The sequence below is a fragment of the Protomyctophum parallelum genome, assembly GCF_964188405.1.
Source record: "Protomyctophum parallelum genome assembly, chromosome: 20".
Lineage (NCBI taxonomy): Eukaryota > Metazoa > Chordata > Actinopteri > Myctophiformes > Myctophidae > Protomyctophum > Protomyctophum parallelum.
The window spans coordinates 27,062,528-27,078,278 of record NC_139718.1 but is presented as its reverse complement, the minus strand read 5'-3'; the positions used below and the strand labels follow the sequence as shown (position 1 = coordinate 27,078,278).

At 42.3% G+C, this 15,751-nt stretch overlaps 1 protein-coding gene across 2 annotated transcripts; it reads right to left on the bottom strand.

Annotated features, from left to right (window-relative positions):
- Nucleotides 1-6,765: 6,765 nt before the first annotated feature.
- On the bottom strand, nucleotides 6,766-15,377 carry LOC310877827 (microtubule-associated protein RP/EB family member 3-like). Of its 2 annotated transcripts, none has more exons than XM_083791783.1 (7): nucleotides 15,250-15,377; nucleotides 13,747-13,876; nucleotides 13,276-13,421; nucleotides 12,938-13,130; nucleotides 11,339-11,475; nucleotides 8,754-8,906; nucleotides 6,766-8,183 (listed from the first exon to the last, which is right to left on the bottom strand). In XM_083791783.1, the coding sequence occupies exons 2-7, from the start codon at nucleotides 13,865-13,867 to the stop codon at nucleotides 8,115-8,117; spliced, it is 819 nt and encodes a 272-aa protein (XP_083647909.1). In that variant the 5' UTR covers nucleotides 13,868-13,876; nucleotides 15,250-15,377; the 3' UTR covers nucleotides 6,766-8,114. The 2 variants fall into 2 exon arrangements, with proteins under 2 accessions (XP_083647909.1, XP_083647910.1); XM_083791784.1 differs by having other exon boundaries at nucleotides 12,974-13,130.
- Between the last annotated feature and the right edge of the window lie 374 nt (nucleotides 15,378-15,751).

The following is a 15,751-nucleotide window of genomic DNA, read 5'->3' as shown; positions in this document are numbered from 1 at the left end:
TCAATTGTTCTGTTTTTCTCGAACCATATACCATTTGCAGTCATTTATTGTGCGCGTATTCAGGAATTGTATCATCTTGCTCACTGCTCTTCTTCCAATCTACAGAAGAGGGAAATATGTAGTATTTAAGTGAAGAAGAGAGAGAAACCAGATTGTTTTGAAATTTGTGAATAAATATTATGAACCTCCTCCAACTTCTCTATTACCCTTAAGTGCCCTCATGTTTTCTGCATTGAAATGACTAGCAAGAAGTTGGAAGGCCATTGCTTTTCTAATCCGGCATAAACAGCAAGAACCCTTCAGACAGCATGTTTATTTTTCTTCACGGTTACATTTTACTCAACTAGATGTTCAGACCACTGTGTGGCCTTCCCACCATATTACGTTTGTGATGTAACACATGATGTAACATCTGCATTTGGACAGAAATGTCACGTTTGTTTGACATTTTTGCACCCGTTAAAATGATGTTTGTGTTGTCCCAGTCAGAGTTATAAAGGATAGAGTGCGGACTAGGAGCGACAGCCCCACCCCCGCTATAAATTTCAATGGTAGTTAGTGGCGTTTTGAAGCACCCGGAAGACTGCTGGAAGTACAATTATAACTCAATGGCTCAAGCGAGCGGAAGTTGAGAGCGGTCTCAAATGTGTGGTCAGGGTTGATGCACGTTACGCACATGACGTCACTGAACGTCCGTCCACCTCCATGAAGGTGCTGCAGTTCCAGTTTTGGCCAGTAGGTAGTGGCTTCATAGTTTGATGGGGGCACACCACACATGCCAACTGTAATAGGCTCCCCTCCTACTATATTTCTCCCCTCCTTCCACTGCTCCTCCCCTCCTAGCTGCCACTTATATTGACTCATGTGGCACAAACGTTATGCACAGACAATTGGCTCATGAAGCGCAATGGACATGCTGGCCGATCATAGGTACTGCACCATACATTATGGCTGAGGCTTAAGACACATGAACGAGCGAAAAGGGTTTTGTCCAATGGACTCAACTCACGAGCTTGCGCACAGGGGTGCGCACGGAGGTGAGTCAGGTGACACTACTGCGCATACGAGATGACGCAAAATGCGTCACAAACACCCAAAATCGGCTCTGCGGCTACCCGTCCTTTTCCAACCCGGTGAAAAGGGAGTATATGCGCTGGGTGAGCAACTCCATACAAGTGAATGGAAGGCGATTTCCTGTGCTCTCTTTATTATTTTTGAGGAGCTCTATCCCCTCCAATGAATGGCATGTAATTATTTGCCAGTCAAGTCTATGGACTTTAATGATTGTTTAGGGCAGTAAATGATGACGTAAGACGTCATCTCGCTGATATAAACTATATTTAATGCCCTCACTTCACATGAGTGGGATTTTTTACTTTATGATGTAAAGTCATATGCCATGTCATTGTACTTGGTGGGAAAGTATGTAGAATAGATGGTCTTCCAAGAGTAGTACTATACTATAAATGTTGCTTAACCGTATGTATACATGTTGCTAATATTTGTAGTCAACCTACAACCATCTTTGATGGTCACTCAGAGTCGAGTTTGACTGTCCTTGTGGGTTTGATTGATTGACTGAATACTTCTGACTTCTGTCTTTAATTTGTCTTCATGTGTGTGTGAAGAGGAAGATTCTAGAGCCACGTATTTTGGGGCAGTGTGGTCAGGGGTGAGCGATGGTGGTTGTCGGTTTAGTTTGGGGGTGTATGGTTGAAGCCCGGCCTTTCCTTCCTGAGTGCGCTTGTCTTATGCAGCATGGCAGAGGTCATTTTCATGCAGCATGTTGCCAGACAAGTTTTCTCCAAGTCTCCAAGGTGTGAGTCAGATACATAGATGACATGGCCAGGCCATCTGAGCTGGTGTTGGGCGATGGTGGCAGTGCATGATTATGATGGAGATATCACCTTCATCCATGGTGCTGGTGTTGGTGCGTCTATCTTCAGAGCTGATCTTGAGGATTTTTCAGAGGCACCTCTGATCCGTTGCTGCTGTTGGGGAGGCAGCGTGGAGTAGAGCGGGATGATTTTGATGTCGCCCGCATCGGGGCCCAGGTCATCGATCTCCCTCTTGATTCGCTTGCAGGCCTCGTCAATTTCCTCTTGTCCGGTGAGGAAGAGCAGGAGGTCTCCCTCGTCCTCCTCGCACATGTGGATCTGGATGACGGTGCGAATGGCCGCCTCCAGGTAGTCACTCTCGGGCTCCGGCGTGTAGAAGATCTCCACCGGGTCGCCCAGGGATGGTCAGCAGCGGGCAGCTGTCGAAGTACACCTGGAACTTACCGGCGTCTAGCGTGGCGCTCATTACAATGACCTTGAGGTCAGCCCTCTGGCGGACCACCTCCTTCAGGACCCCCATGAGGATGTCGGTGGCGAGCGTTCGCTCGTGGGCCTCGTCCAGGATGATGACGCCGTAGCGCTCCAGCAGCGGGTCGTTCATGGCCTCGCGCAGCAACATTCCATCCGTCATGTAGTTGAGTATGGTCTTGGCCGAGCTGCAGTCCTCAAACCTGATGGAGTAGCCCACCTCTTGGCCCAACATGACGTCCATCTCGTCGGCCACCCTCTGGGCCACGCTCATGGCCGCCACTCTCCTGGGCTGGGTGCAAGCCACGGCTCTCTTTGGCCCTGGGACGGCCTTCATCATGTCCACACACCACTGGGGGATCTGTGTGGTCTTCCCGGAGCCTGTCTCGCCCACCAGCACGAAGCTCTGGTTGCGGGCCAGGATCTCGTTGAAGGTCTCCTTGTACTCCTAGACGGGCAGCTGAAGCCTCTTCTTGAGGATCTCGTAGTAGCCTGTGCGGCAGGTTGGTGAAGGGGTTGATCTGCTGCTGCATGGCCGTCTGCTTGAGGAAGCCCAGGGGCTCAGGGGCGAGTTGAGGGGCACCGACGTGGGCAACTTTATGGCCCTGTCTCTGTCGCGCCCGTCAGAGGACGATTTATTTTTGCCCGACGAGTGATCGTCGCCCAGATCTAACCGATGTCGCTTCGACATGTTATTCACCCGACTCTCCCAAGACTAGTGTTAAAGATAACAATATTATAATGCTGTTGGCGGTGGTGGTGCGTCAATAACCAATGCTGCAGTTTTAGCCTCCGCAAGTCAAAGTCTTAATTTCACCTTTTAGCCGGGCCCATCTGAGAGTCAAGACATTGTGGGACGCTTTTTGAAAAGTACTGCCCACTGGGCTAAACTATGCTCCAAAATCAAATTTTTATGACACCAATATGTGTCAGTCAGTGTCTGGTGCTTTGTCAGAGTACCTGTTGTACCATCTGTCTGTGTCTCTTTTGTGCCCATATATAGGGAGATTTCTGTATGTATCTGTTTACCTGTGTCCTTTTTATGTCCATATATGGAGATCCCTGATGCCATCAGTTTATGCCCATATATTGGCATTCCCATATTTGGGTATATCATTTTGATCCGATTTTGGATAACTGCATATCCATACATGCCGATATATGGACATATCGGTCAGATCGGCGGTTCTGGACAACCGCATAACCGAAAGTCTCGGCGGCTGATTTAGCCATGAGAGACACCACAGAGCGACATGCGCTAAAAGCGCATGTCGCTCTGTGGTGTCTGACGACCTTCCCCAGTCTGCCAATCACTTCCCCCACTGGGAAAGTGCCAGCCCAACGAGTTTGAGTAAGGTCGCGCTGTGATTGGCCAGTGCACTTGAGCAAGGACGTGCTGTGATTGGCCAGTAGCGGCTAAAGCATGCAAGTTGCCGTGTCAAACGTTGCTTCACTGACTCAGCCCCGTTCGAATTGCGACCCGATACTGCCACTCAAAGTGGCTACTGGCCAATCACAGCACGTCCTTGCTCAAGTGCACTGGCCAATCACAGCGCGACCTTACTCAAACTCGTTGGGCTGGCACTTTCCCAGTGGGGGAAGTGATTGGCAGACTGGGGAAGGTCGTCAGCCACTGAGCCTCACCTGGGGTTAATTAGGGGAACCCATATATAAAGCTGTGGGAACTAACAAATTTCACCCTGTCTCTTCTCCTCCAGTGAGCAGCTTCATTCTTTTTGTTTGCACTGTAAATAAAAATAATATCTGTGATTACACTAAACTGCCCTACACTACACTGACACTATACCATACTATGCTATGCTGTACTACTGCATGCTTTGTTAAAACTGTACTAGGATTAGTGAAGAACTAATTACTTTTTGCTTTTTTGATTTGTTGTCTCTACCAGCCGTCCAGATATTGCCATGCTGTGGTTCCTCATTCCATTCAAAGCAGCAAAAAACCTACTCTGCAACCAGTACAGGTGGCTGACCATCAAGATTGTCTTTGCTCTCCTGCTCTTGGCCATCGTGGGATTGTTGGTCTACAGCGTGCCTGGATACATGGTGAAGAAAATGCTGGGGGCTTGAGGTATTCTGGGAAATGTATTTCTTCATACTTATTTTCCTGGTATTTTGCGTGTCACTTTGGCATTCAGCACCTATACCTGTCTGACCATCACAGGGACTTGGGTTAATGAAAGACACACTGGCATACTGTAAAGACGTTGTTTCATTAGTAACATCTTTTTTATCTTGTCATTTCTTTAAAACAATTTTGCCACTTAACAAACATTCTGTTAAAGGACCACTTCACCACTTTTCAACCTCTCTTCATATAATTGGTCCTCACTAATGATAAAATAGCCAATTTCTTTTTCTATTCAGTCTGTGTCTCATAGGAGGGCTCTGGGCAGTTCAGAAAACTGTCCACCAGTGACATCATCGATGGGGAATCCAAGCTAATACAAACTGCAGGCTTTCTATTCCTGACAAGTTGCAATGCGAAAATGGAAGCCATCGTTCTCACAATAATACAAATCTAAATATATATATATTTAAATCTTGTTTAAAAATAATCTGCCTAACGATGATGTCACTGGTGGACGGGTTTCTGAACTGCCAATGGCCCTCCTATGAGACACAGACCGAGTAGACAAACATTGTGGTATTTTATCATGAACATTAGTGAGGACCAATTATATGAAGAGATGTTGAAAAGTGGTGAAGTGGTCCTTTAATCATATTCTTGAAATATTATTGGAAAGGCTAAACAAAAGGGAACCTTTAATTCATTGTAATGAAAGGATTTTACAGATTGACAACATATTATCTACAGTAGCCTATATAATAATCAGTTAAACTATTAGTGGTGGCGCAAAATTGTCATTCCACAGAACTTTTTGTTTTGTATTGCTGTCCAAAATATACGTATTGGTCTTCACTAACATATCACTACCATCTTAAATAATGATCATTTCTGTCTACCTCCTACCTCAGTACCTCACTGTGGACAGTTCAGAAATATTCCTCCAATGATGTCGACGGTGGTCATTTCAAACTTGCGTTTATTGTTTTATTGATGCAAGTACAATTGCTCCTATTTCAGTAGCCTATGCTAAATTTCCTAGGTTTCCAGGAAGAGAGAAGCTAGTAGTAGTACACAGTCCACTGTCCACCTGAGACACAGAGTGAGTAGACAGAAATGGTGCCATCTTGTAATATGCATTAGTGAGGACCATGAAGATGGGTGAAGTGCTCCTTAAGGGAACTACAGTGTGTCTTGTGTTTTTTGTTTTATTGTCTTCTTTTGGTCCAGCACCTGCCTTAACTTTGGAAGTGCGTAACAACTAGGCCTAGCTACTAGGCTACTGTTTGTTGGTAAAACAAGCAATTCATTTATTTCACAGTGAAAAAGTGTGCAGTATGTATGACTTGAAAATTCAGAATAAACTGGCAATAACAACCAACCTTTTTTAATCATCTTTTGTAGCTTAAAGTCAAAAAACATATACCCTAACATGATGTAAGAGTTATTATTTTAACAACTGTATGGGAAGGTTGCCCATGTTAAAGGGTATACTATACTGTACTTTAAAACACTTCTGGGGAATTTTAAAGGTATATTCAGTGATTTCACTTAATTCAAATATCACTTTTTGTTTTGTTGTGATAATCCTCCCTACTATAGAGTGTGCTGACCATATAAGGAGTTCCTCCCTGTCCCCAGTTAACCCCTGGGGGTTAACTGGGGACGTGCAGATCTTGTTAGCGGGGCGGACCGGGGGTTTTCCAAATCACCAAAATCACTGAATGCTCCTTTAACATGTACTCAGGCTTTTCAAATGATCACAAATGTCAAATCACTGCTTTGGGGTGATCATTCAATCATCAGCCAATGTTTGTGTTCACACAGACCTGGAAAGCTGGGCATAGGAGGGGCTAGCGCCCCTAAAACAAACAGTATATATAGTGTGTGTGTGTGTGTGTGTGTGTGTGTGTGTGTGTGTGTGTGAGAGAGTGTGAGTGTGAGTGTGAATGTGAGTGTGAGTGTGTGTGTGTGTGTCAAATAAAGGCTTCTGCAATTTTACATTCATGCAGGTATATAATCTAAAGCAGACAAATTGACACATGTATGTGACAAATCTCCCACATACATAACGGATAACAGACTAGAGCTGATGTTATATGTTGCCCCCTACTGTAGCAAAATGGTATAACCAGAGCTCTTGAAAGAGAAGTTCCAATTCCAGAGTGTATACAATTGTTAAATATTAATTCAGTTGTCATCTGGACAGTTTAAAATGTGCCACAGAACCAACATCGTTATTAATTTTATATTTTACTTGTGTAGCTGGAAATTAAATTAGGCCTGTGTACATTTGACAATGAATAAACAACAAAAATCAAATTATTTCACAACTGTTTATTTTCTCAAAACTCAAAAGATGAGTGTTCTGCAAACATTTACACACGTTCATTGAAGGCGAGTGCAGATGACCAGTGGTCAGTCTTTGCAGTAAAAGTAAAATAGCAGGGGATAGACACTCCTGTAGATTAATTAGATGCTAATGACGACCAGCATCATTCTGAACTGGTCACAGACCCCTTCATTCTGACGTCCCTACTCTGTTAGCGTCTACTTATATACCCCTCAACTGGGCAACCCTTTAAATAAAAGTGTAAACGTGATAAGTGGCAAAAAGAACAACTGCCAAGAAACGATTTGGCCTGTTTGGCATGTTAATTCGGTGTGAGAATTTGGATAGGATTAGGAATAGGATAAACATTGTAATAACTACAATCTAAAAGCCACTTGTCAGTGGCTTGACAGGGGGGCTTAAGTTATAGCCTCACATAAGTGTATAATGGCCTAATAAATACAATGCCAGATAACTAGAATTGTCAAGTAAAGATCCCCACATAAAATACATTTGACAAAATGTCACTAATTCACAGTCGATGTGTAACATTCTGATGCTCAGATATGTTGCTTGCTGATCAATCATGAAGAGTCAAAGAGCATTGATCATTTATGCATTAAGTAATTACATCACCTCAATTCCTTCAGTAATTTCAACAACACATCAAATCTTTCATAAGAACAAAACCAAAAGCTCTATCGACTCGAACACAAACCAAAAAGTTAATGTGGGCCATCAGTGTTTCATTTATGTACAGTAGATTTTGCACCAACATTTGCTACCAAGAGTTGCTAATCTAAATTAAATTAATTAAATTAAGTTGCATAAATAAGAAATTATACTTTAAAATGTGAAATGTTTTCTTGCTTAGAGCTTAAAAGGCTGTGGAATATCTTGATTTAAACATGGGCGCAGTGCCTGTCTGTGCTCTTCAATAGAAGTAAAACATAACAGAAGAAAGACAAATAAAGAAATGCGTGATGAGTGAAAACTTTGTTCTATTAGCACCATATACCATAATAACCTCCATACCATTGTCTCGGTTTGGCTCGAGTTTCTGTTACTCATGCTGAAATAACTTGGATTATCAACATTATTTCATTGTCGTTGCTACAGTGTCTGTGTTGGGCGATGGGGGAGCAGCAAATGATATCGTTTGTTGTAGTGTATAGTACATACTGTAGACAGCCAGAGGGGGCAGAGAGGGGACAAACAGATATATGTATGACAGAAGGAGAGGAAAAGAGAGCAAGAACAAGGAAGAAGTATATTTTAGACAGCGTGCAGAGAGAATGTTAAACAAATGGACAAAGGACAAAAGGGGAATGAGGGGTGGGGTGGTTGAGGTATGGATAAAGATCTACGGGAGAAGCTTGGGAAGGGTTTCAGTATTCATCTTGGTCCAGATGGGCCTGCTCATCAAGCTCATCCTCCTCCGGGGGCGCAAACCCATCCTGAGGTAAAAAGAACAAAACGGAAAGATTTAGTCCAACTTTTATCAGAAATAAATACAACTCTGTTCAGTTTAATTGAATTCTCAGTTAAATCATCCATGGGCAGAAATGTGACATCTTGTTTCTATGTTTAGTAGTAAGATTCTCTTAACATCTCATCCAGTCAGGGCCGGTTGGCACCTAGGTGGCGCTATAAGCGAGATATTTTTTTGTTGTTTATCTTTTTTCCCCTTCCGGTTCAACCCGGACCGGAAGGGTCAGCTGTTAAACCTGTCTCCTATAGGCAACGCAGCGTAGAGGATTCATTTTTAGACGGTGGCGACTACCCCCCCTAGCGTCTAACATTTGTCACCTCATCCAATGTGAATGTGTGGGTTCCCAGGTGCCCGACCGATATCCCCCCACTTAAAGCAGAAACCAGTGAGGGTTTAAGTGGCGCCCCTAAGAGGTGGCGCTTGAAGCGCCTGCTTCGTCGGCCTGTACTAAGAACCGGGCCTGCATCCAGTCTGGTCACAGACGTCATCTTTGACAATTCATTACACAGTGCACTTTTATGGGTCAGGTACACACCTCTGTTGCGTAGAGAATGTCAATGATCTTGCTGAGGACAGTGTTGGTTTCACTCTCGTGTTCCTGGCAGATGAGCTCAATGTCCCGTAGTTTGCTGAAGTAGAAATCTCTCTCCTTTTCTAATCCATCCACTGTCAACTTCAGCTCCATCAACTTAATAGAAACATACAAAGACAAAGTGTAAAAGGAAGAGTTGGTATCAACCAGTTGGAAAAACAAATTAAAATTAAAAACAATAATAAAAGTGGGAGAATGGGGTGGAATATTGTATACATTGTAAATTCACTGAACTAAGTGGAGCACTTTTCTCAATGTCTGGTCCGGGATCCACCAGGGTCCAAATGGGAGTGTACAAATGGAGCTCCATTACGGAGCTATGTGTGTCCGTATGTATGTCTGTCTCTGTGTTTGTATGTCCGAGCACGGAATGCTGCAACACCTAAAGTGGCCAGTACAGCACAGAGTAAAGTGGCACAGAGTACACTAGAGCAGTGTTTCTCAACCTATGTACCGCGTACATATGTACCTATGTAGTGACTAGAGTACGAGCCCTGGGCCGTTCCTGGGGGATGTTCCGGGGACCCCCATACGGTAACTCCATCATTTCTCGGCCTTTTCGGACGAGGGGCGGCTCCCTGGGCACGTTCCTGGAGGTCTGGATGTTCCGGGGACCCCCGCACAGTAGAGTACATACAGACTGTAACTAGAAAAAGTGCCCCCCAGGGCACATGTCTCCACCAGGGCAGGTCAGGTTGTGGCCTCCTTGTGCCGCTATAATAGGCCAATGTGAAAAGGGTGATTTCTTCTTACAACTTGGATTGGATGATTTGAGGCATTTTGTTCCAAAAATGTGTTTTTCAAAAATCCACCTGTTGGTGGCGCTGTAACAGGCCAATGTGAAAAGGGTGGGATATATTCCTCAGTCTAGTAGGAAAGTCCGTGAACGATTTCACGTAAATTGCACGCTCCGTTCATGATTTGAGGCTTTTTATATCGGACAGATCCGTCCTGACTAGAGATAGTGTGTAACGATTTGCGGGATTTTTGGACAGGTTTTTGGACAGAATCTGGAGGAGTAATGTAAAATTATAATTTTTTTCAAAATTCGGCCTCCTGGTGGCGCTATAACAGGCTGGACGGACACAAGCACACACGGACGGACGGAGTGCAAAACATACTCTCTCCCCATGCCTTCGGCCTGGAGGAGACAACTATAACAATAAATGTCTGTAGTTGCACCAGTTCACACAGGTGTGATGTTTTCAATGTTTTCACACAATCTACACTGTAAAATCCTCATTGTTCATTTAACTCTCAGAGTTACAGACCTGGGTCATCAAAACCAGTAGGGTTATAGCAATCTGCTCATTATAGTATAGGTATTATAGGTTTCGTTTCATAAATATGTTATAACGTCCTCAGAAAATGGACAACTTTAGTTTTTTTCAACCACAGTTCATGTTTTAGGTTGTTATTCGAGAAAGTAAAAGATGAGTTTTTTCATTTGCTGCTTTCTTTCGTTTTAGGGATTTTAGCTGTTTTTGACAGGGGGCGAGGGCATTAGAGCATGGGGCTAAATATGTACTTTTTTACAAAATGTTATAGCGATTTATTATTTTATTTACTCTAGTCCTACTAGACCCCAATAAATGACACCTGGCCACAAAAGATCACGGGATCTACCGAATTTTGAGCCTATGACACACACTGTGGCTTACCCCATTAGGCTACCTTCACATTCAGTAGATCCTGTGATCTTTTGTGGCCAGATGTAATTTCTTGGGGTCTAGTAGAACTATAGTAAATAAAATAAAAATAAATCACTATAAAATTGTGTAAAAGAATACATATTTAGCCCCATGCTCGAACGCCCCCTGTCAAAAAATCCCTAAAATGAAAGAAAGTAGCAAATTAAAAATAATGAACACTCATCTTTTACTTTCTCACAACAACCTAAAACATGAACTTTGGTTGAAAGTTGTCCTTTAAGTAGCATGTGACATTTTTCATGATTTTGAATCCATTCCAAGCATTAGTTTTACACAAAAAACATTCCTTGGGTTAAAAATGGCCATAGCCATTTGTGATAACATGTTGTGATGATGAAACAAAAAAAAGCGTTTCTGTTGCAATTTGTTTGCGGTTAACCCCTTTTTATCCATAGAATGCTAGATACTAATAAGATTGAGATTTTATGCATTTTTGTCTGAAAGTGGTGCTAGAGGTTACAGTATAATATCATGGGGTCCCTCAATGCCTCAGGTTAGAGTGCATCCACAACTCTCAGCAATATTATTTTGATAGTATGTTTAGACAGATGCTACAATGATGTTTACCTGCTATCCTAGTTACTTTGTAGCAATTCATGTCTTAACACTCTTATTACTTGTTTTTGGCCACATTTTGAGCTGTACTGTGTGCTAATTGAAAGTTTTGGGCTAATGGTGGCACAAGAGGCAAAGGCCATTTGTTGACGAGAAGAAGCACAGTTCTTTCTTTGAGTTTAAAGGCTAATTGCACAGATTTAAATATTGTGTCTAATGTGTTGAACTTTTTAGTGTGGAGGCCTCCTCCCAATACCTTACCTGTTGATTTAGCTCCATGATCTCAGCATCACTGCCCCCATTTCTAGATAAAGTTGGGTTCTTCCTCACTGTGGTGTGTTGGACCCTCTGTGGTGCTGGCATGTTTTTGGGAACTGTAGGAGATGTCCTCTGTGGTCCTGGGGTGGTCAGATATTGTCAGCCATGTTTAGCATACGAGTGAATATAGAGAGTAACATCATGGCAATGTATGTATGCAGCATTTTACTGCCAGCTAAAGTTGAAATCATAGCAAAAATGTGTTGTGTCTTTGATATGGCGATTTAGTTTTTTCCCCAAAGTTGGACATTTCAGATTGTTCTGCATCAAAGCCTATATAAAAGGCACAACGCTGGGCAATCCAATGTCAAAGGCTAATCAGATCATTTGATTTAAACAGAATTGCATTATAGACAGGGAATATTATCAGAAAATTTCCCAATCTGAGAATAAATTCCTTACCAATAAAGTTCTTCACCAAGGTGTCTAGCAACACATCTCACAAAGACTGAAATTCAGTTTCCTTATGGGAGTCTGTGACAGCTGCTGAAAGTTATTTGCAATGAATAAATATACAGGCAAAATTTAAAATGTTGTAGATGTTCTGCTTTTAGCATGTGAGGTGTCAAACTAGGGATTTTTCATGATATGATTCTGAATTCATTGCAATTCATTGTTTTTAACGGAACACTATGGCCGTTTTTAGCCCAAGGAGTGTTTTTCATGCAAAACAAACGTTTGCAATGGATTCAGAATCCTATCATGAAAAAAACTATAATTTGACCCCTCACATGCTACTTAAGTGTTGAAAATGTTGCATGCATATATGGGTTATTATTAATGGTACCCCAACTTTCAGCAGCTGTCAGATTCCAGATTGTGAAACTGAATTTGACTTTGTGAGATATGTTAACTAGTCACCTTTACAAACACATTGATGAAGAAATGTATTGGTAAGGAATTTATTTTCATTGTTTTAATATCCTCCAATAATTAGTATCTGAAAAAATAAACAATAATAATAATAAATCGTCAATGCTTTAGTGTTTCAAAAACCATGCCAACACACTTTATCATTATTTTGTAAAATATTCTCTTTTCAACCAGACTGCTTGGCAGTAACAATGTCACACAGCAGGCTGAGCAGTGTTGCAACCTTATGCCAAAGGCGAAGCAAAAAGAAAAGCTCTCACACAGACAGTGAAGCTTCAGCTTAAGAGTGAGACTTCACTGTTGCTAGTATGAAACAACTGAATCATGTATCAGTCCAACACTCCAATCAAATAATGATTTGATTTAATTTAGTGATTTTTGAGACATGGCAGATCACAGTCAATTGAGCAGGTATTTAAAACAACAGTGTGTTGTTTCATGAAGTTTCATCAAATCTACTGCTGCATCCCACTAGTCATTGAGGTGATTAGTGCAATCCCAGCAGTGACTCTACACAATATCATGTTGCTTGTCAGTGCTGGGCAGTGAGATGGATCTAAATAGCAATCATTCTGTGAATCGTGCGCACACCACTTGCTTGGAGGGAGCGCTTTTGAGCCATCCAAAGCTCAGCAAGACCGTGCAGCAAAGGTCAAACCATTTGGTTACCTGGGTTTCTCTTTGGTCTGTGGATAAAGTGATCACCTGGATTGGGGGCAGGGGCCATATCCTGCCCCTGTCTGGCTAGTAGGGGGTCATACTCCTTGCCATCATAGTTTGCATCAAAGAACTTCTTGAACCATTGCACAAATTCAAAGTTGTCCTGGAACTTTCCTTTTACGAGTTTTTCTACAGGGATAATCTGCAAAAATATGAAGGTGATAGGAATACATTATGCTGATGTACAATAGGACTTGGAAGAAAGCTAAGAATACACTGTACACAAACTAATTAACAAGGTATCATATGAATGATATATTTATATGAGACAAGAACAGGAATCTGACTTTATCAACACTCATCCTTTTGAAGGTTGCCTGAAGAACTTTGAAGTTATGAATGAACTCGTGTTCCAATTTGGCTTGAAATTTGACCTTTTTCAGAAGAACACAACCTGGAAACAGCATGTCCATAAACTGGCAATATGCTGCTCCTGGAAACAAGGACATTCAAAGATATCATTAACAGACCAAACAAAAGTAGCTTGTCACCATCAAACGCTGTTCCTGATTGAATGGTACATTTGAGAGTACATTTTGGCATAATTCTGTATTCGCCTGAAACTTGCTTAACCCATTAAAACCGGGAAAGTATCTGTCATTTTAGATTTTAGCGTTGGCCAAAAACAGCAGCTCGTCCCTTTGTGCCATGCTGCGAGCTTATTTGCGACCATTTATGAAAAATCTTGAAAGTGTTTGAAAAATATTGAATACTTTTCAATTACTCTGCCTCACGTCTTTTTTCTGTTCAAGCCTCACCTGAACATAGCTGTTCAATCTTGGTGTAAGTGAGCTGCAAGGAGTCGTTGACCCATGCCAACATATCATGTCGACTTAGGTTGTCAATGGACACAGACGTGGCATACACATTCACTGCCATCCCCTATACCTGTAACACACACAGGATTGAAAATCTGTTATTTTCGCCAGGTGAAGCGGTCATCATACCATGTGGAAAAATGTATAGGCAACTCTTTTCAGGGTCTATACAAGTGCAGTTGCTGACACAGCTCCCCTATGTATTTTGATAGACATATGCATGGCGCTTGATGTTCACATTGATTCACTAAAATCAATCGCATTCAACCAAAATGTTGCAGATTTACCTCTTCATTGGCACAATGTGTGATACAATATTTAAACATTTAGCAAATAATCAAGTTTACTAACTTGTAGTAACTTCCCAGAGCAGTCACTGTCTGAGAAGCAATCAACATTTAATCTGTTGTATTTATGTGTTGTAGCTGTAATCCTAGATTCGATTTTAGTTCTTAATGCCCTTGTGAGGGGCACACATTGCACATCTGGGCTGGCTTTCCTGCCTGCTCTTTAGTAATGCCATTGCCTTCCATGGGTGTCAAAAATGGTCTTCTATCATCATATGTTCATTAGCTTAGGCCTACTTCATATTGCCTGTGTGAGGTATGAAGACATGCATGCAGATATTATAGCCTAGCTATTAGGAATTTATTCAGAAGTGAGTAGGCTATACTTGTCTTGGCCTAATCACAATTATAGCTTTTTGGTCCAATTTATATTAGACATATTATTCTAGCATTTATATATATAGCAGATATAACTACAAACCTATTAAGATTAAAGGTAATTATGGGCTGGGGAACAAATTATTCTATGAAGATGGTGATTGATTCTGATACCTCCAGGATTAGAACTGCACTTTCCATGAGGCTTGCCTACAATTAGATGATTACTTTCTGTCCTATAATTATAAATCTGTATATGAGGAATACTACATAATCTCATGTGCCAAATTCCACCGCATAGCATAGGCTTCATGCAGTCCTAACTAGACTATTACAATATATGGAATAGGATGGTTACAACCGTTGCACATGAAGCTATACCGGCAATCATAAAGACCTATCCGACCGGGCCTTTAAAGGGCCGCGTGTACAATCATTGCAGCGATGTTAAACGTTTAAAGCAACATTTTAAAATCTGTTGGGAATCTTGCGGGGCCCTGGCATTGCAGGCAATGCATTTCCGAGAGAACAATAAATGTGCACATTTGTTGTGTGTCGCAACGTTGTTGCTATCCAAGCTGCCCCCTCTACAGGCCTCCGCGAATACCTCAGGACTGTCAATGCAAGCGAAATTATTCTTACTGGGTGGGAATAAAAGACCGGTTTCACCGCAAACACAGCCGCATGCATGCAGAGATTAATGCAGAAAAGCAAAAGCAAAATAATAATACAGATTTTAAAAAGAAGGCTAATTTGGCGTGCTTGCATCAATACTCACTGTATACTAGGGCTATCTCTGTTGTTATCACGCTGCCAGACAGTAGTCAGTAATGTCAAAGCCCGTTGCTGTTGTCGCTAGCAGATCCTGCGCGCCGCGGTGCAGTGGTTGGTAACGGGCCACCCCCAGTCCCCCACCAGTGCACCACCACAGCCGCTCCGTCTGGGCTGCAACAACACAACGCCCCAATGCGCATGCGCCCGACTCCATGCTGTTTAGAGGCTCATTATAAATAGGACTTTGGCCTATTCTAACCAGGGGGGCAGTCAGCCAGATATTTCGTGAAGCCTCATTTGAAATCGGTAGTTCATATAATGGCCTGTTGTGGCGCTGGACCGGACCCAAAAAGCCCCATAGCTCCATAGAGGCCCATGTATTTTGGCCCAACTTCACCTAGACTGTATTACCTTAATAAACATGGTCATGAATACTTTCTTCTTCCAGTCACTAGTTTAAAGTCTCATTTCTAATGTCATAATATTCTTTTTGGAAAATTATGGTC